At 40.7% G+C, this 22,494-nt stretch overlaps 1 protein-coding gene across 1 annotated transcript in view; it reads right to left on the bottom strand.

Moving 5' to 3' along the window:
• Positions 1-18,007, bottom strand: part of LOC128227970 (uncharacterized) — a 48,672-nt gene extending 30,665 nt beyond the window's left edge. Inside the window, exon 1 of the mRNA XM_052938962.1 lies at positions 17,336-18,007. Within this exon, the coding sequence (XP_052794922.1) occupies positions 17,336-17,384 (49 nt within the window). The 5' untranslated portion in view covers positions 17,385-18,007. The remainder of the gene's footprint in view (positions 1-17,335) is intronic.
• Positions 18,008-22,494: the final 4,487 nt, after the last annotated feature.

The following is a 22,494-nucleotide window of genomic DNA, read 5'->3' as shown; positions in this document are numbered from 1 at the left end:
TTTATATTCGATTTTAATACATATATGATTTGATCTGATTGCTTGCTCAAAATGTCGCTAGTACAATTGTTATGGGAGCCTTCATTCAACAGTCTTCAAATGTCGCTAGTACAATTGTTGTGGAAGCCTTCATTTAACAGTCTTCACAAGTCGCTAGTACAATTGTTGTGGAAGCCTTCATTTAACTGTCTTCACATGTCGCTAGTACAATTGTTGTGGAAGCCTTCATTTAACTGTCTTCACATGTCGCTAATACAATTGTTGTGGGACCCTCCATTCAACAGTCTTCACATGTCGCTAATACAATTGTTGTGGACGCCTTCATTTAACTGTCTTCAAATGTCGCTAGTACAATTGTTGTGGGACCCTCCATTCAAAAGCCTTCACATGTCGCTAGTACAATTGTTGTGGACGCCTTCATTTAACAGTCTTCAAATGTCGCTAGTACAATTGTTGTGGGACCCTCCATTCAACTGTCTTCACATGTCGCTAGTACAATTGTTGTGGACGCCTTCATTTAACTGTCTTCAAATGTCGCTAGTACAATTGTTGTGGGACCCTCCATTCAAAAGCCTTCACATGTCGCTAGTACAATTGTTGTGGACGCCTTCATTTAACAGTCTTCAAATGTCGCTAGTACAATTGTTGTGGGACCCTCCATTCAACTGTCTTCACATGTCGCTAGTACAATTGCTGTGGAAGCCTTCATTTAACTGTCTTCAAATGTCGCTAGTACAATTGTTGTGGGACCCTCCATTCAACTGTCTTCACATGTCGCTAGTACAATTGTTGTGGGAGCCTTCATTCAACTGTCTTCACATGTCGCTAGTACAATTGTTGTGGGACCCTCCATTCAACTGTCTTCACATATCGCTAGTACAATTGTTGTGGGACCCTTCATTCAACAGTCTTCACATGTCGCTAGTACAATTGTTGTGGGACCCTCCATTCAACAGCCTTCACATGTCGCTAGTACAATTGTTGTGGGACCCTCCATTCAACAGCCTTCACATGTCGCTAGTACAATTGTTGTGGGACCCTCCATTCAACAGCCTTCACATGTCGCTAGTACAATTGTTGAGGGACCCTCCATTCAACTGTCTTCACATGTCGCTAGTACAATTGTTGTGGAAGCCTTCATTCAACTGTCTTCACATGTCGCTAGAACAATTGTTGTGGAAGCCTTCATTTAACTGTCTTCACATGTCGCTAGTACAATTGTTGTGGGACCCTCCATTCAGCTGTCTTCACATGTCGCTAGTACAATTGTTGTGGGAGCCTTCATTTAACTGTCTTCACATGTCGCTAGTACAATTCTTGTGGAAGCCTTCATTTAACTGTCTTCACATGTCGCTAGTACAATTGTTGTGGAAGCCTTCATTTAACTGTCTTCACATGTCGCTAGTACAATTGTTGTGGGACCCTCCATTCAACTGTCTTCACATGTCGCTAGTACAATTGTTGTGGGACACTTCATTTAACTGTCTTCACATGTCGCTAGTACAATTGTTGTGGAAGCCTCCATTTAACTGTCTTCACATGTCGCTAGTACAATTGTTGTGGAAGCCTTCATTTAACTGTCTTCACATGTCGCTAGTACAATTGTTGTGGCACCCTCCATTCAACAGTCTTCACATGTCGCTAGTACAATTGTTGTGGGACCCTCCATTCAACAGTCTTCACATGTCGCTAGTACAATTGTTGTGGGACCCTCCATTCAACTGTCTTCACATGTCGCTAGTACAATTGTTGTGGAAGCCTCCATTTAACTGTCTTCACATGTCGCTAGTACAATTGTTGTGGAAGCCTCCATTTAACTGTCTTCACATGTCGCTAGTACAATTGTTGTGGCACCCTCCATTCAACAGTCTTCACATGTCGCTAGTACAATTGTTGTGGGACCCTCCATTCAACAGTCTTCACATGTCGCTAGTACAATGGTTGTGGGACCCTTCATTCAACTGTCTTCAAATGTCGCTAGTACAATTGTTGTGGGACCCTTCATTTAACTGTCTTCACATGTCGCTAGTACAATTGTTGTGGGAGCCTTTATTTAACTGTCTTCACATGTCGCTAGTACAATGGTTGTTGGATCCTCCATTCAACTGTCTTCACATGTCGCTAGTACAATTGTTGTGGGACACTCCATTCAACAGTCTTCACATGTCGCTAGTACAAGTGTTGTGGGACCCCCAATTCAACTGTCTTCAAATGTCGCTAGTAAAATGGTTGTTGGATCCTCCATTCAACTGTCTTCACATGTCGCTAGAACAAGTTGTGGGACCCTCCATTCAACTGTCTTCACATGTCGCTAGTACAATTGTTGTGGGACCCTTCATTCAACTGTCTTCACATGTCGCTAGTACAATTGTTGTGGGACCCTCCATTCAACTGTCTTCACATATCGCTAGTACAATTGTTGTGGAAGCCTTCATTTAACTGTCTTCACATGTCGCTAGTACAACTGTTGTGGGACCCTTCATTTAACTGTCTTCAAATATCGCTAGTACAATTGTTGTGGAAGCCTTCATTTAACAGTCTTCACATGTCGCTAGTACAATTGTTGTGGGACCCTCCATTCAACTGTCTTCACATGTCGCTAGTACAATTGTTGTGGGACCCTCCATTCAAAAGCCTTCACATGTCGCTAGTACAATTGTTGTGGGACCCTCCATTCAAAAGCCTTCACATGTCGCTAGTACAATTGTTGTGGGACCCTCCATTCAAAAGCCTTCACATGACGCTAGTACAATTGTTGTGGGAGCCTTCATTTAACTGTCTTCACATGTCGCTAGTACAATTGTTGTGTGAGCCTTCATTCAACTGTCTTCACATGTCGCTAGTACAATTGTTGTGGGACCCTCCATTCAACTGTCTTCACATGTCGCTAGTACAATTGTTGTGGAAGCCTCCATTTAACTGTCTTCACATGTCGCTAGTACAATTGTTGTGGGACCCTCCATTCAACTGTCTTCACATGTCGCTAGTACAATTGTTGTAGGACCCTCCATTCAACTGTCTTCACATGTCGCTAGTACAATTGTTGTGGAAGCCTTCATTTAACTGTCTTCACATGTCGCTAGTACAATTGTTGTGGGACCCTCCATTCAACTGTCTTCACATGTCGCTAGTACAATTGTTGTGGGACCCTCCATTCAACTGTCTTCACATGTCGCTAGTACAATTGTTGTGGAAGCCTTCATTCAACTGTCTTCACATGTCGCTAGTACAATTGTTGTGGGAACCGTCATTCATCTGTCATCCCATGTCGCTAGTACAATTGTTGTGGGACCCGTCATTCAATTATGTTCACATGTCGCTAGTACAATTGTTGTGGGACCCTCCATTCAACAGTCTTCACATGTCGCTAGTACAATGGTTGTGGGACCCTTCATTCAACTGTCTTCAAATGTCGCTAGTACAATTGTTGTGGGACCCTTCATTTAACTGTCTTCACATGTCGCTTGTACAATTGTTGTGGGAGCCTTTATTTAACTGTCTTCACATGTCGCTAGTACAATTGTTGTGGGACCCTCCATTGAACATTCTTCACATGTCGCTAGTATAAGTGTTGTGGGACCCCCCATTCAACTGTCTTCACATGTCGCTAGTACAATGGTTGTTGGATCCTCCATTCAACAGTCTCCACATGTCGCTAGTACAATTGTTGTGGGACCCTCCATTCAACTGTCTTCACATGTCGCTAGTACAATTGTTGTGGGAGCCTTCATTCAACTGTCTTCACATGTCGCTAGTACAATTGTTGTTGGACCCCCCCCCATTCAACTGTCTTCAAATGTCGCTAGTACAATGGTTGTTGGATCCTCCATTCAACTGTCTTCACATGTCGCTAGTACAATTGTTGTGGGACCCCCCATTCAACTGTCTTCACATGTCGCTAGTACAATTGTTGTGGGAGCCTTCATTCAACTGTCTTCACATGTCGCTAGTACAAGTTGTTGTGGGACCCTCCATTCAACTGTCTTCACATATCGCTAGTACAATTGTTGTGGAAGCCTTCATTTAACAGTCTTCACATGTCGCTAGTACAATTGCTGTTGGACCCTCCATTCAACTGTCTTCACATGTCGCTAGTACAATTGTTGTGGGACCCTCCATTCAAAAGCCTTCACATGTCGCTAGTACAATTGTTGTGGGACCCTCCATTCAAAAGCCTTCACATGTCGCTAGTACAATTGTTGTGGGACCCTCCATTCAAAAGCCTTCACATGTCGCTAGTACAATTGTTGTGGGAGCCTTCATTCAACTGTCTTCACATGTCGCTAGTACAATTGTTGTGGGACCCTCCATTCAACTGTCTTCACATGTCGCTAGTACAATTGTTGTGGAAGCCTTCATTTAACTGTCTTCACATGTCGCTAGTACAATTGTTGTGGGACCCTCCATTCAACTGTCTTCACATGTCGCTAGTACAATTGTTGTGGGACCCTCCATTCAACAGTCTTCACATGTCGCTAGTACAATTGTTGTGGAAGCCTTCATTTAACTGTCTTCACATGTCGCTAGTACAATTGTTGTGGGACCCTCCATTCAACTTTCTTCACATGTCGCTAGTACAATTGTTGTGGAAGCCTTCATTCAACTGTCTTCACATGTCGCTAGTACAATTGTTGTGGGACCCGTCATTCAATTATGTTCACATGTGTTGTGGGACCCGTCATTCAATTATATTCACATGTCGCTAGTACAATTGTTGAGGGACCCGTCATTCAATTATATTCACATGTCGCTAGTACAATTGTTGTGGGACCCGTCATTCAATTATGTTCACATGTGTTGTGGAACCCGTCATTCAATTATATTCACATGTCGCTAGTACAATTGTTGAGGGACCCGTCATTCAATTATATTCACATGTCGCTAGTACAATTGTTGAGGGACCCGTCATTCAATTATATTCACATGTCGCTAGTACAATTGTTGTGGGACCCGTCATTCAATTATATTCACATGTCGCTAGTACAATTGTTGAGGGACCCGTCATTCAATTATATTCACATGTCGCTAGTACAATTGTTGTGGGACCCGTCATTCAATTATATTTACATGTCGCTAGTACAATTGTTGAGGGACCCGTCATTCAATTATATTCACATGTCGCTAGTACAATTGTTGTGGGACCCGTCATTTAATTATATTCACATGTCGCTAGTACAATTGTTGAGGGACCCGTCATTCAATTATATTCAGATGTCGCTAGTACAATTGTTGTTGGACCCGTCATTCAATTATATTCACATGTCCCTAGTACAATTGTTGAGGGACCCGTCATTCAATTATATTCACATGTCGCTAGTACAATTGTTGTGGGACCCGTCATTCAATTATATTCACATGTCGCTAGTACAATTGTTGAGGGACCCGTCATTCAATTATATTCACATGTCGCTAGTACAATTGTTGTGGGACCCGTCATTCAATTATATTCACATGTCGCTAGTACAATTGTTGAGGGACCCGTCATTCAATTATATTCACATGTCGCTAGTACAATTGTTGTGGGACCCGTCATTCAATTATATTCACATGTCGCTAGTACAATTGTTGAGGGACCCGTCATTCAATTATATTCACATGTCGCTAGTACAAATGTTGAGGGACCCGTCATTCAATTATATTCACATGTCGCTAGTACAATTGTTGAGGGACCCGTCATTCAATTATATTCACATGTCGCTAGTACAATTGTTGAGGGACCCGTCATTCAATTATATTCACATGTCGCTAGTACAATTGTTGTGGGACCCGTCATTCAATTATATTCACATGTCGCTAGTACAATTGTTGAGGGACCCGTCATTCAATTATATTCACATGTCGCTAGTACAATTGTTGAGGGACCCGTCATTCAATTATATTCACATGTCGCTAGTACAATTGTTGTGGGACCCGTCATTCAATTATATTCACATGTCGCTAGTACAATTGTTGTGGGGACCGTCATTCATCTGTCTTCCCATGTGGCTAGTATTATTTTTGCGGGACCCGTCGTTCAATTTTATTCACATACCACAATTACAATTGTTGTGGAACCCGTCATTCAATTATATCCACATACCACTAGTACAATTGTTGTGGGACCCGTCATTCAATTATATTCACATGTCGCTAGTACAATTGTTGAGGGACCCGTCATCCAACTGTAATAATATGTCGCTAGTACAATTGTTGTGGGAGTCTTCATTGAGCTTCATTCTGTTTATTTAAGTGTTTTGTGCTTTATTTGGTTATCCATTATTTAATGTGATATCTTTTAGAATGTTCAAATGTTTTAGGAAAATGACAAAAAGAATAACACAATTGAACAAAATATTTTAATATGGTAATATACTTTAATTATTTTATAAAGCAACTCGACAAATGGAATTTAAATAAATTCTGTATGAACATGGTGTTGACCCTAATTTTAAAATTAGAACACAACGTATAGAGTTGATGTTTATCTTTTGAATATAAGTAAACATAAAAAGTTATTAACCGATATTTAATTACCTTCTTTGTCAATCCTTTAAAAGATAGCATAATTCGATAGTAATTTCTTTTGTATAAAACTAAGAGCACATTTTTAAACGAAGAGCTTTAAGATACATCAGAGTAGCCCTTTAAAGTTTGTTAGATTAAAATGAATTGTAAAGAAAATGTGCGAAAACTCTTTACTCTACAGTCCTTTTTCGTTGGCATTTTGATTTTTTAACGTAATAAAAACTCCACCTTGAATGTATAACATCAAACAGATGCAATTGTACTCTTGAATAGTTTCATTCATAGAATAATTACTTTTTGTTTTTAAATAAGGAAGAAATAAAATAATTGTGTGTTTTTTTTAGCTTCCTTACCCCTTAAAACCTTGTAAGCAATTACAAAATGTACCATTTAAGGAATGCATTGCGGGATTAATGTCATTATCGGGGTATGAACGCAGTAGGTTGGTTAAAATGTGTGAAGTCCGAACTGCGTTCATATCCCGATAATGACATCAATAAAACAATTCATAACCTATATTTACCCAAAAGATAATTATTTTGTTAAAGAATTGTTTAAAAAAAATCATTTCATATCAAAATACCTTACAGTTATTCTTTCACAACCGGTATGTTAATAGAACGACCGACCGTAACCGGACACTGTTTCATCATAATTATAACGTCACAATAGCGCGGAAATCGGTTCACGTCGAATCACTTTTAAACGTAAAATTGAAACGCAAATGACTACAATTAATTTAACGTATGGGCCGCGTCGTGCGATTTTGGGCCTTCGGACAATTTTCTGACACCGTCAGAAAGTACGGGAAAGTACTCGCACCTGTTTTGACTTTACGTCGACAAGTATGTGAATTGTTTTGTTGTTTAATGAAAGAGCACTGTACATTGAGCAAAAGAAATGGACCCATTCGAGGTAAGTAATATTTTTGAATTTATTTTGCAATTATTTTGAAATCTTAGTGGACGTAAATTAATAAAAACATGATAAAAAATATCTCCGTGAAAAATCCGCTTAAGGCGTCTGCATCAGTGCGTCCAATTTCCTTATTTTACGCTGAGGCAAAATCGAAGTTATAATAAAGTTTACGCAAATCATGAAAGTGCTTAAATGTACAATTTATGCAGAACAACAATATCAGCTTTTGAAACCTAAGTTAAGTATTAGTTCCATAAGTATTCAGCGAAGAAATAAGAAATAAAGTTTTGTTTACGCCCAGTTGCTATAAGCGACGCTGAAAATCTATATTTAGAAGTATTATTTAATACCTGTGTTAAAACACTATCTGTGAGTGACGGGGAATTAGCTCAGTAGGGAGTGCGTTGGATGGGCAATTGAACGCGGAGCGATTGCGGCATTACGATTTTTTTTTGCATTTTTTTTCTTAAAGAAGCTCACACCTATATGTACAACAACCTGCATGAGTCTGTTTGATTCAGACAGAACTCAAGATCATATTATTTCAGTGCGAGAAATGGAAAAATCTGAAAAGGTTTTATACGTTATGGGGTCTTTGCAAAAATTTGCTCATGAAAAAAACTAAGGGTGGGAAAGAAAGAGAATAAGATACAGATATGTTTACGATGAGCGAAACATGTGCAAGTCGGCTTTTGCCGTCATATTCGATCTCAAACTAAAAACATTAAGAACTATTCAGGAGCATCTGAACGAAAAAGGGCCCGTTCTAAGAGTGCATGGAAACACCGGGAGAAAGCTCGACAATGCAATTAAATATGGCGATGTTAAGTTTGTGGTTAACTTCCTTCTTAAGACTGCAGAAACAGATGGTCTCCCTCAGCCTGTGGCTCCGAGGGGCAGCGATGGTGAAGCGCCTATATATATAGATCTATTTACCATCGGACAACACAAAAATTGGCCTTCATAAAACATATCAGGAAGAGGCCGATAAAGTCGGTACAAGACAGTTGGGCATCACCAGCTTCAAGGACATATGGAGGCAATGTGTACATCGCATCAGGATAGGTGGTCCTCGTGACGATGTTTGCCAAACGTGCGAATTACTACGGAAGAGAATAGTGGACGCCGTCCTAGAACAGGACAAGTTGGATGCATCATCTGCGTTCCTAGAGAATGTGGAGGTATCTTAATAAGAATTAAGGAATAAAACAACACTACGTTGTATATAATATATGATGTTAAACAAACAGGCAGTCCTGCAAGTATAATGATGTCGAGCTCACATCGATCCATCAATGAAGGGGTTAACCATCCCTAACCTATCCGTAAATAATTAAAAAGCGTTCTTTAATAACTTTAGTAAATCAGATTTTTTCAAAGACAGATTAAAGGTTTAGATGAAAGAATATTTTAATATTTTACATCATATCATAAACGGTTGAGTAGCCACTCCAATGTATTGCCTGCTTATCGAGCAAGGGTCTTTAGGTAAAAAGCACGGATTTATAATATCGACTGTACGAATAAAAATACATCGCCTTTTTTCAATGCGAAATATAATATTAACAGCATGGTCAAAAACTAAAGGTCCATTGACAGGTAGTGGTTCGTGCAATGCTGCTAACGTCCTCTGGCATCTTCGTATAAGCAGAATATTATATTAAAGAATAACTATGTACATGCACCAGATTCAAATTAACAGAATAAGAAAGAAAAAAGCTACTGCGGATAAAGAAAGGGACGAATTTATAAAGCAAAACGACTGCAAACAGCACTTGATCAAAGGCCAATAACAATTCGACCACAACACAACTTTTAGTCTCCCGCTAAACAACAATACGACCACAACACATACTCAGTGAAATTCCAAAAATAATACGACAGCCAAACAACACTTAGCCAACCGCCAAAACAATACGACAACAAGAAAACAATTCAACCGCCAAACAACAATACGACCGCCAAACCACACTTAGTTAACCAGAAAAAAACTATGCGACACCCACACAATAATTCAACAGCCAAACAACACTTAGTCAACCGCCGAAAAAAAGCAACAACCACACAACACTTAGTCAACCGCCCAAACCAATACTACCGCAAAACAACGCTTAGTAACCGCCCAAAACAATACGACAACCACACAACAATTCGACCGCCAAACAACAATACGACCGCAAAACAACACTTAGTAAACCGCCATAAACAAAACGACAGCCACACAACAATTCAACCACTAAACAACAGTACGACCGTCAAACAATAATTAGTCAACCGCCATAAACAAAACAACCGCAACACAACTCTTTGCCAGTCGCCATAAACAAAACGACCGCCTCACAATACTTAGTCAACAACCCCAAAACAATACGACCGCCACACAACACTGAATCAACCGCCCAAAACAATACGACCGCCACACAGCACTTCATCAACCACCCTAAAACAATACAACCGCCACACAACACTTAATCAACCGCCCAAAACACAGCACTTCGTCAACCGCCATAAACAATACGACCGCCACACAGCACTTCGTCAACCGCCCAAAACAATACGACCGCCACACAACACTGAATCAACCGCCAAAAACAATACTACCGCCACACAGCACTTCGTCAACCACCCTATACAATATGACCGCCACACAACACTTAATCAACCGCAAAACAATACGACCGCCACACAGCACTTCGTCAACCACCATAAACAATACGACCGCCACACAGCACTTCGTCAACCGCCCAGAACAATACGACCGCCACACAACACTTAATCAACCGCCCAAAACAATACGACCGCCACACAGCACTTCGTCAACCGCCATAAACAATACGACCACCACACAACACCTCGTCTACCACCATAATCAATACGACCTCTTCGCAAAATACAGGTCCTTTTGAAGCACAGAAATATACATGTACAAAGTATGGACATCGCAGTCTCGGGTTTGATTGAGACTGTTCATTTACAAAACCAGGGGCGTAGCCTGACCAGAATTGAAATGCAGGCCCTTTATACTAGGATGGTGAAGGGATTGCCCGTTAATCACTTTTCTTCAGCGTGCGCTTAATTGCGTTTTCCGCTATTAACTTATATTGTGTTTTTTTAAATCATCAACGTTTAATCACCATTTTAATACTTTGATGGTACACCACTATGTTACATACTATTCAGTTAACTACGTTCAAAACGTCTGAACTTGAATGTAATTTAGTGGTCCATATTGTATTTATCAATTAATAAAAATAATCGGTCCACATCATACTAGTGTTGGTCATAATAAAATAATATAACTTTCAAAATATTTAGCCATGGAAACATCGATCTGTGTCACACACACGCTTTTCATAACAAGCCCTTGCCAAATAGCTCGGAAGCGGTTACAGGCCTCTAAGTAATTAATTCTATTCTTACTTTCTTATTATTATCGTTTGTGCTGCATTTTTTTACTTTTTAAGATAGCTTTTTTTAGAGAATCATGAGCATTTTTATGTCCAAGTATCACTGATTGTCATGACAATCAAAGCGTTTTATGATGACTCGTTACTATGTATAGTCACGTACGAAAGCCTTTGCATGAATCAGTTAAAATGGCCACCTGAACGATATGCAGTGTGATAAAATATGTGTTCAAGTTGCATTTAAGGAAGGGCTGTTTTGCACTACACGCAAACAGAGTGGTTAGAGCTCGGTCACAAATGTGCTGTGTATCTAAGAACAGCAATGTTGCACTGCACGAAGGAGAGTCTTAAAGGCGAAGGAGAGTCTTAAAGGCGAAGGAGAGTCTTAGATGCTTGGACTACCGACTATCAATAAAATAACGAATTTGAAATAACAGGGTTTAGACCAGTAGCCAAGACTAACTATGCCTTGTTTCATATTTTATATTCAGATTTTACAAACCAACAAAACGCAGAGCCTTAAGGGCTGATGTCATTGTGTTCATGCCATTTTTTCTTATATTTTCATTTTCTCAAAATATTCATCACGATTAAAACATATTATATCATTTTCAGCTAAGTATTTATTATCAAAGAAGTGATATCGACAAAACACGATTGTATAGAAGCCGGTTATTGTAACGTCCTATTTCATTGATTAAATGACGCATCGCTTATCAAATCAGCGCAATATTAAACAAATATTCACGTCATAATCCCCCGCGGGTTACACGATATGAAATTGTTCTTTTGTAAAATACCAGGAAACTGTAAATATTAAATAATAACCTTAATATATCGTCCACCAAAAAAAATCTCTTTGTCACGTTAGTAATGTACCTGGTACATTTTAAATTTGTCTTGTGCGGCTCATGTTCATTGTCGTTTTAGGCTCGAGTGTCGTTAAACAAGATCTCAGAAAGACCGACAGCTGCGTGTGTCGTTAAACAAGATCTCAGAAAGACCGACAGCTGCGTGTGTCGTTAAACAAGATGTCAAGAAGACAGACAGCTGCGTGTGTCGTTAAACAAGATCTCAGGAAGACAGGCTGCTGCGTGTGTCGTTATACAAGATCTCAGAAAGACCGACAGCTGCGTGTGTCGTTAAATAAGATCTCAGAAAGACCGACAGCTGCGTGTGTCGTTAAACAAGATCTCAGAAAGACCGACTGCTGCGTGTGTCGTTAAACAAGATCTCAGGAAGACCGACTGCTGCGTGTGTCATTAAACAAGATCTCAGAAAGACCGACAGCTGCGTGTGTCGTTAAACAAGATCTCAGAAAGACCGACAGCTGCGTGTGTCGTTAAACAAGATCTCAAGAAGACAGACAGCTGCGCGTGTCGTTAAACAAGATGACAGGAAGACAGGCTGCTGTGCGTGTCGTTAAACAAGATCTCAGAAAGACCGACTGCTGCGTGTGTCGTTAAACAAGATCTCAAGAAGACAGACAGCTGCGCGTGTCGTTAAACAAGATGACAGGAAGACAGGCTGCTGCGCGTGTCGTTAAACAAGATGACAGGAAGTAAGACAGCTGCGCGTGTCGTTAAACAAACTGACAGGAAGACAGACAGCTGCGTGTGTCGTTTAACAAGATCTCAGGAAGACAGACTGATGTGCGTGTCGTTAAACAAGATGACAGGCAGACTAGCTGATGTGCGTGTCGTTAAACAAGATGACAGGAAGACTGGCTGCTGCGTGTGTCGTTAAACAACATGAGAGGAATACAGGCTGCTGCGTGTGTCGTTAAACAAAATGACAGGAAGACTGACTGCTGCGGGTGTCGTTAAACAAGATAACAGGAAGACAGGCTGCTGCGGGTGTCGTTAAACAAGATCCAAGGAAGACTGGCTGCTGCGTGTGTCGTTAAACAAAATGAGAGGAAGAGAGGCTGCTGCGTATGTCGTTAAACAAGATCCCAGGAAGACTGGCTGCTGCGTGTCGTTAAACAAGATGAAAGGAAGACAGGCTGATGTGCGTGTCGTTAAACAAGATGACAGGAAGACTGGCTGATGTGCGTGTCGTTAAACAAGATGACAGAAAGACAGGCTGCTGTGCGTGTCGTTAAACAAGATGACAGGAAGACTGGCTGCTGCGCGTGTCGTTAACCAAGATGACAGGAAGACAGACAGCTGCGCGTGTCGTTACACAAGCTGACAGGAAGACAGACAGCTGCGTGTGTCGTTTAACAAAATCTCAGGAAGACAGGCTGATGTGCGTGTCGTTAAACAAGATGACAGGAAGACTGGCTGATGTGCGTGTCGTTAAACAAGATGACAGGAAGACTGGCTGCTGCGTGTGTCGTTAAACAACATGAGAGGAATACAGGCTGCTGCGTGTGTCGTTAAACAAGATCCCAGGAAGACTGACTGCTGCGTGTGTCGTTAAACAAGATCCAAGGAAGACTGGCTGCTGCGTGTGTCGTTAAAAAAATGAGAGGAAGAGAGGCTGCTGCGTGTGTCGTTAAACAAGATCCCAGGAAGACTGGCTGCTGCGTGTGTCGTTAAACAAGATGACAGGAAGACAGGCTGCTGTGCGTGTCGTTAAACAAGATGACAGGAAGACTGGCTGCTGCGTGTGTCGTTAAACAAGATGACAGAAAGACAGGCTGCTGTGCGTGTCGTTAAACAAGATGACAGGAAGACAGACAGCTGCGCGTGTCGTTAAACAGGCTTACAGTAAGACAGACAGCTGCGTGTGTCGTTAAACAAGATGACAGGAAGACTGGCTGATATGCGTGTCGTTAAACAAGATGACAGGGAGACTGGCTGCTGCGTGTGTCGTTAAACAAAATGAGAGGAATACAGGCTGCTGCGCGTGTCGTTAAACAAAATGACTGGAAGACTGGCTGTTGCGTGTGTCGTTAAACAAGATGAGAGGAAGAGAGGCTGCTGCGTGTGTCGTTAAACAAGATCCCAGGAAGACTGGCTGCTGCGTGTGTCGTTAAACAAGATGACAGGAAGACAGGCTGCTGTGCGTGTCGTTAAACAAGATGACAGGAAAACAGACAGCTGCGAGTGTCGTTAAACAGGCTTACAGGAAGACAGACAGCTGCGTGTGTCGTTAAACAAGATTACAGGAAGACTGGCTGATGTGCGTGTCGTTAAACAAGATGACAGGGAGACTGGCTGCTGCGTGTGTCGTTAAACAAAATGAGAGGAATACAGGCTGCTGCGCGTGTCGTTAAACAAAATGACTGGAAGACTGGCTGTTGCGTGTGTCGTTAAACAAGATGACAGGAAGACAGGCTGCTGCGGGTGTCGTTAAACAAGATCCAAGGAAGACTGGCTGCTGCGTTTGTCGTTAAACAAAATGAGAGGAAGACAGGCTGATGTGCGTGTCCTTAAACAAGATGACAGGAAGACTGGCTGATTTGCGTGTAGTTAAACATGATGACAGGAAGACAGCCTGTTGCGCGTGTCGTTTAACAAGGTGACAGGAGGACTGGCTGCTGCGTGTGTCGTTAAACAAGATCTCAGAAAGACAGGCTGTTGCGTGTGTCGTTAACAAGATTTCAGGAAGGATGGCATCTGCGCGTGTCATTAAACAAGATGACAGGAAGACTTGGTTCTGTGCGTGTCGTTTAACAAGATGACAGGAAGACTGGCTGCTGCGCGTGTCTTTAAACAAGATGACAGAAAGACTGGCTGCTGCGCGTGTCGTTTAACACATTGACCGGAAGAATGGCTGCTGCGCGTGTCGTTAAATAAGATGGCAGGAAGACAGACAGCTGCGCGTGTCGTTAAACAGGCTTACAGGAAGACAGACAGCTGCGTGTGTCGTTAAACAAGATGACAGGAAGACTGGCTGATATGCGTGTCGTTAAACAAGATGACAGGGAGACTGGCTGCTGCGTGTGTCGTTAAACAAAATGAGAGGAATACAGGCTGCTGCGCGTGTCGTTAAACAAAATGACTGGAAGACTGGCTGTTGCGTGTGTCGTTAAACAAGATGAGAGGAAGAGAGGCTGCTGCGTGTGTCGTTAAACAAGATCCCAGGAAGACTGGCTGCTGTGTGTGTCGTTAAACAAGATGACAGGAAGACAGGCTGCTGTGCGTGTCGTTAAACAAGATGACAGGAAGACAGACAGCTGCGAGTGTCGTTAAACAGGCTTACAGGAAGACAGACAGCTGCGTGTGTCGTTAAACAAGATTACAGGAAGACTGGCTGATGTGCGTGTCGTTAAACAAGATGACAGGGAGACTGGCTGCTGCGTGTGTCGTTAAACAAAATGAGAGGAATACAGGCTGCTGCGCGTGTCGTTAAACAAAATGACTGGAAGACTGGCTGTTGCGTGTGTCGTTAAACAAGATGACAGGAAGACAGGCTGCTGCGGGTGTCGTTAAACAAGATCCAAGGAAGACTGGCTGCTGCGTTTGTCGTTAAACAAAATGAGAGGAAGACAGGCTGATGTGCGTGTCCTTAAACAAGATGACAGGAAGACTGGCTGATTTGCGTGTAGTTAAACATGATGACAGGAAGACAGCCTGTTGCGCGTGTCGTTTAACAAGGTGACAGGAGGACTGGCTGCTGCGTGTGTCGTTAAACAAGATCTCAGAAAGACAGGCTGTTGCGTGTGTCGTTAACAAGATTTCAGGAAGGATGGCATCTGCGCGTGTCATTAAACAAGATGACAGGAAGACTTGGTTCTGTGCGTGTCGTTTAACAAGATGACAGGAAGACTGGCTGCTGCGCGTGTCTTTAAACAAGATGACAGAAAGACTGGCTGCTGCGCGTGTCGTTTAACACATTGACCGGAAGAATGGCTGCTGCGCGTGTCGTTAAATAAGATGGCAGGAAGACTGGCTGCTGCGCGTGTCGTTAAACAAGATAACTGGAAGACTGGCTGCTGCGTGTGTCATTAAACAAGATGACAGGAAGACAGACAGCTGCGTGTGTCGTTAAACAAGATCTCAGGAAGACAGGCTGCTTCGCGTGTCGTTAAACAAGATGACAGGAAGACAGACAGCTGCGTGTGTCATTAAACAAGATGACAGGAAGACAGACAGCTGCGTGTGTCGTTAAACAAGATGACAGGAAGACAGGCTGCTTCGCGTGTCGTTAAACAAGATGACAGGAAGACAGACAGCTGCGTGTGTCATTAGCAAGATGACAGGAAGACAGGCTGCTGTGCGTGTCGTTTTCTAAGATGACAGGAAGACTGGCTGCTGCGTGTGTCGTTAAACAAGATGACAGAAAGACTGGCTGCTGTGCGTGTCGTTAAACAAGATGACAGGAAGACTGGCTGCTGCGTGTGTCGTTAAACAATATCTCAGGAAGAAAGACAGCTGCGCGTGTCGTTAAACAAGATGACAGGAAGACTGGCTGCTGTGCGTGTCGTTAAACAAGATGACAGGAAGACTGGCTGCTGCGTGTGTCGTTAAACAAGATGACAGGAAGACTTGCTGCTGCGTGTGTCGTTAAACAAGATGACAGGAAGACAGGCTGCTGCGTGTGTCGTTAAACCATAGGACAGGAAGACTGGCTGCTGCGTGTGTCGTTAAACAATATCTCAGGAAGAAAGACAGCTGCGCGTGTCGTTAAACAAGATGACAGGAAGACAGGCTGCTGCGCGTGTCTTTGAAATTTCCATAGCATGTTTGATTTCTGAATTTTCATATTTAGGTTTTGCTTAAATATACTGTCACAATTGGCTTCTATATTGGAGTCAATTCATATGATCGAAGTAATTTGCGCAATTGTATAAACATGACAGCAAACGAATCCTAACCCGAACCCTAACCCTAATCCGAAGGCGACTAATGTACTTATGAATTTAACAAAACATATGTATTCGCGTGTCTCTTTCAAATAAAAGAAGGAACAAGCAAAACTACTTATTTTGTAATTCCGTATAATGGTTACTCAATGCGCACATGCGTGATTTTTTTTATATGTCATTTTGTTTTTTTTCGTTTCCACCGACGCGAATCCAGGACACAACGAAAAAGAGACAATGACCTGTTGTCGTCTTTACAGCCGGACAAAACGAAACTGCGCAAAATATTATGCTACAAGAAAAGAGGAAGAACAAAAATGTCGCTTTTATCTTATCTTTTTACAATGTTTGCAAAATAGTAAAAAAGATGTTGGTGTTTTTGTAATCAGAGAAATTGCGCTTTATTATCAATCCCGTTTATGAAATAAAGTTATGTTTTAACATGAAACACGTTAAACGAAAATTTGTTTCTTATGTGTAAATTTTGTTAAATTCTGTAAGCCGTCTGGAAGCATTTAAAATATTACACAAATAGGAGTTCGTATTATGTTACAATATCGTTTCATGGATAGGGTCAATACCGCCACCATCACCACCACCGCCACCATCTCCACCACCACCGACACCACCATGAAGATCATGATGATGATGATGATGATGATCATCATCATCATCATCATCATCATCATCAATCTCATCATCATTATCATCATCATCATCATCATGATCACTTCTTTTATTGGATACTAACCTGTGTACGCAAAAAACGTCAGCCCAAGGGTAAGAAAAAACGGTGCCATCACACGGGCTCAACTCTCGGGCCAGGAAATATCCAGATCACTTAAAGTCACAAGTTAATTCCATTTAGCTACGTAGCTACAGCTTTGCCGCCATAGTAAACTGGCTCGTGCCTCTCTGTTCCATCGAAAACAATGAATTTTATTACATTCAAGTTAAACTTTGAAAGAGTATTTTTGTCGGTAATTGAAATAGAATACCACCTATTTTTTAATTATTTATAACAAGCCTTTGTATCTAAATCATTCCATCGATTATTTCCATTGCAGGTTTTTGTTTTTCTCGCATTCGCCCGTGCCCGTTCTCCTAACCCAAGTTTGGATCATTTCCCTACTTTCTTCTGTTGCTTGACGAAATATTCCGGCTTGGCATTTAAGATTTAAAGACTTCTGAATGCGACGCTGTCATTAAATATCTATACATAGTGCATGTTCCTTTTCATTGAATATATATTTAAATAATAGAATCTGATTTCTTGACAGCTTCAATCGATTAGAAGTATTCTCCAAGTCTTATATGGACCGTACAAAGATTGAAAGTAGGTACAAAAACGTTTTCAATTCGCCTTTGTTGTTCATTGTTGGCTCTTATTATATCGCGTTGTTATAAACATTTCCAAATTCAATTATTTATTGATGGAAAACGCAGCCAAAAATTCATTGCCAACATAAAGCTTCTTTCAGAGTCAGGATCAACAGAAAATTTTCAATACTTTTCGAATTCATCAATTCATCCCTTCTCATATAAGCAAACGTTTATACCAAAGCAGAACAAATCATCATTGAATTTGGTAAAAGATGTAAATAAGTGTAAATTTAAGCCTTTCATTTGCTTTCTTTGACCTAAGCGACCAGTTGACTTGTTTACAGTGAAATTAATATCAGATTGATGTAATGAGAGCGATTAATACCTATGAGCGGGTTTATGTTCAATTTCCAAAATCGGTTATTGGATTCTGAACTTGTTGATTTGATATATGATAAAGAATTTCCGAACGCATACAGGTTTGCAATTAACGCGCCTCTGTATCCAACCACATGCATCATGACTTTTATTTCTATCATTACATCTAGTGAGCTCCTGAACCAAATCCGTCCCTATTTATGTACGTGGCTACTAGATTTTGTTCTTAAAAATCATTTTAACGGAAATGCGTACTTTAGTCGAAGAAAAGAAAAACAAAATCAAAACAGGTTTAATATATAAAATACAGGCAATTTAAGTACAACTTTTGTAAATTTAAGAAAAAATGGTCTAGAGTATTGTTTGTTTAAGTGTTTATCAAGATATAACTCCTAAAGTTATTTTCAATCCCGCCCCACCCCCGGAAATTCAACAAATAAACGAAGACTTTTAACACACTAAAAGTATAATACATGCATCTAGTCAAATTGTTGCAGTGTTCTAAAAGTAAACATGTAACATTGCCATCTTCTTCTACAATAGAAATTCTCTTGTTAAAAATGAGTTCACTACGAGAGCGTTTATATATTTGTAAAGCTAATTTCCAAATAGTGAATGCATTATTTATAGAGAACAAATGAATCATTATATTTAACAAATGCAACATGATCCATGAAATGTACCCATACAATAGCGAATATGCAGAAGAAATGAAACCTGTTTTATTTACAACTTTCAATAAAGTATTGATTTCCATTTGTCATGAAATACAGATTTCATAAATTTTTTTTTTGAATATACATAATTGAATGTTCAGTTCTTCACGTGATGTCATTTAACCGCGACAAAGGGCTCTCTAAAGAAAATCTTCACTTTGTGTAAGTTACAAAAGACAGAGATCTTGAGAAAGGCTTGATCATCTGACATCGATTAGACATTTATGGCATGGATTTATAATTATTATTAATATGTTATTGATTTGCGGAGGTTTCAATACTTTATTATATTGAAATGCATCTTAACAAATGTACATTTGTACCATTTACCTAAACAAATCCCATGTATGAAAACGTTTTCAAATGTATATGCAACAAGTACATTAAAATACATTAAGGAATTATCAATGCAATTTTAGATAAAATAAATAATATATGAACCTAAAGTAATGGTAATTTTCATAAACGGGCATATACATTTGGACTGAGACCATATTTCATTATTAAATCTAAATCAGGATTTGAAAGGTTATAGATATAGATAAGTGCATAATTATTGCGCTCAGGAAGAACAAAGACAATTGTAAAATATAAATTTAATTTGGCCGAAATAATAGGCTGCTAGATTGAAAATAAAATTAACATAGATATAAAGCTTATGTCAAAAGCAGCCATAAATCCTCCCCCAAAAACGGCCAAAACCTGCACTAAGAGAATCTTAGTTGGGAAGCAAAAGCGACAAGCCGTGCCGCGTCAATCATGCAAGATAATGAAAATCTAAAATAGCGTAGTAGTCGGATTTCCAGTTCCCAAAGAGTTGAATGAGTTCCCCCGGCACACCGCATTTAAAATAGAAGAAAGCTCCTCCGCGTCGGAAGGAGTGCATGGTGTATTCGTGCGCGTGAGCAATTGGAAGTTGTGTCATAATACGTCGAAACATACGATCAACGCTGCTCGCGTCAAGTGGGATCACATCCCACCGGAAACAGTACAAAACAACGGTTCTGTAGGTGCCAAGGGAACTAACTTACACATGTTTTGAAACGCTTTTCTTTACTGGACATAAAGAAGAGGAGTCATTTTTACATAACGGAATAACTACATTGTTGTCTCCGAATTTATTAGTTTTAGCATACTTAAGTAAAATAACACTGCCAAAATCTCTAACTGACACATCGCTTCTACACAGGTATTTAGACTTATCAAACTTGACACTAGAATCAGGAACTATGCTTGATTTCGTGCACATCATGTAAATGCTAACAAAAATAAGCACCATATCGTAGCATGAAATCGAATAGCAAAATCGAGAACATCATAAATTTGCTTCAAAATATCTGGCGTTATAGGCGGTGCCTGCTTAGGGGAATGAAATAGTAATTTTCCTAGCCCTCTGTAAGTGAGTTGGAAAGCAATGTTGGAAATATCATGGAAATCTTCTTTTCGCAAGACATGATAAATAAGAGCCCCGTTGATATAGCTTTTAATACTTCGGAGAGGGTTCATGCTAAAAAAATGGGCATATAAACAAAATGTTTCAATATTTACAGGACAGTCTTGCAATGAATAAAATTCACAAAATAACAGAAATGAGCGAATTTGAGTCTTTAAGTTCTTGTAGGTCCCACGCGAATAAGCAGACTGTTGGGTATGAACTAACTGTTGACGAAGAAGATTAAGCCCCATATTTTTGTTTGATCCTTCATCTGTTAAAAGATGAAACGCATATTAAATACATGCCGTATGTATCCAAATAAACGAAGTTTAACAAACTAAGAGGAACCATGGACATTAAACCAGTATAGGTCCGGGGAGGTATTAAGAAATGAAAATAAAAAATAAATAAATATTGAAATGATCAAAAGCTCATGAATTAAACACTAATTCACTAACTTAGGCAGGTTATAAGTAGAATTATCAATATATACAATTGAATGATAAAATGAGTTACACACAGGTTAACGAAATTTACTCAAAAACAAAACCCATGTAAAAATAAATGTTTATAATTGTAAACCGAGTTTCCGCAAAACACCCTGCGAGAGGGTCGGGATGAACCCAACTTACACGAGCGGCTATGGTAGATGCTTTTTCTCCCGGCTCAGTAAAACAAAATTTAGTTAAAATATAATTTTTGCTGGAACTCTTTTGTGCATAGAGAAAATAAATGCGTATGGATATGTGACAATTCGTGGTTGTCATGGATATGCGCGCCGTGAATCATATTATGTTAAATCGTTCTTCTAATCGTTCTGAGGAAAGTGAAGCATTATTTCTTGAAAGGTGCGTGAACACTTTTTTATGGTGACATTTGAAGCGGGAAATAATTAATTAGCATTCTAAATATTGCCATAAGACAAGGTTTCTGTAAACTACAGACGGCAGTCTTCAACAAGGGAGGTAAATACAATGTGATCACCATTAAAAAGGAGTTCGATACCGGTACTTGTTTTATCTTTGCCCTTGAACAAGTATCTTCCATGGCCGAGAGTGTAAGATAAGACTTTCTCCCACCTCAGATAAGTAGATCCGATAATTTAACCAGGCTAGAAAATGAGGCCAATTCGAATTGTATAATACTATGCATCTGTAGCTTGTCGATGAAGCCTACTCGCATAGTAGATGCCCCTGTATCCTGTTGATGAAGCCTACCCGCATAGTATATGTCCCCTGTAGCTTGCGGATGAAGCCTACCCGCATACAATATAGCCCCTATAGCTTTCCGATGAAGCCCACCCGCATAATTTATGATCCCTGTAGCTTGTCGCTAAAGCCTACCCGTGCCCCCTGTAGCTTGTCGATGAAGCCTACCCGTATAGTATGTGCCCGCTGTAGCTTGTCGATGAAGCCTCCCCGCATACTTTATATGCCCCCTAAAGCTTGCCGATGACGCCCACCCGCATAATTTATGACCACTGCAGCTTGTCGCTGAAGCCCACCCGCATAGTAGGTGTCCGCTGTAGCCTGTCGATGAAGCCTACCCGCATAGTATGTGCCCCTGTAGCTTGTCGATGAAGCCTACCCGTATAGTTTTCCCCCCTGTAGCTTGTCAATGAAGCCAACCCGCATAGTATGTGCCCCTGTAGCTTGTTGTTGAAGCCTACCCACATAGTATGTGCTCCCTGTAGCTTGTCGATGAAGCCTACCCGCATAGTATGTACACCCCTGTAACTTGTTGATGAAGCCTATCCGCATAATATGTGCCCCCTGTAGCTTGTCGATGAAGCCTACCCTCAAAGTATGTGCTCCCTGTAGCTTGTTAATGAAGCCTACCCTCATAGTAGGTGCCCCATGTAACCTGTCGATGAAGCCTACCCTCATAGTATGTGCTCGTTGTAGCTTGTCGTTGAAGCCTACCCGCATAGTATGTGCCCGTTGTAGCTTGTCGTTGAAGCCTACCCGCATAAATGTGCTCCCTGTAGCTTGTTGATGAAGACTACCCGCATTATATATGCCCCTGTAGCTTTTCGATGGAGCCTAACCGCAGAGTAGG

This window comes from Mya arenaria, chromosome 3 (assembly GCF_026914265.1).
Source record: "Mya arenaria isolate MELC-2E11 chromosome 3, ASM2691426v1".
Taxonomy (NCBI): Eukaryota; Metazoa; Mollusca; class Bivalvia; order Myida; family Myidae; genus Mya; species Mya arenaria.
Note: the sequence above shows the minus strand (reverse complement) of the source record. Positions and strands in the feature narration are given on the sequence as shown.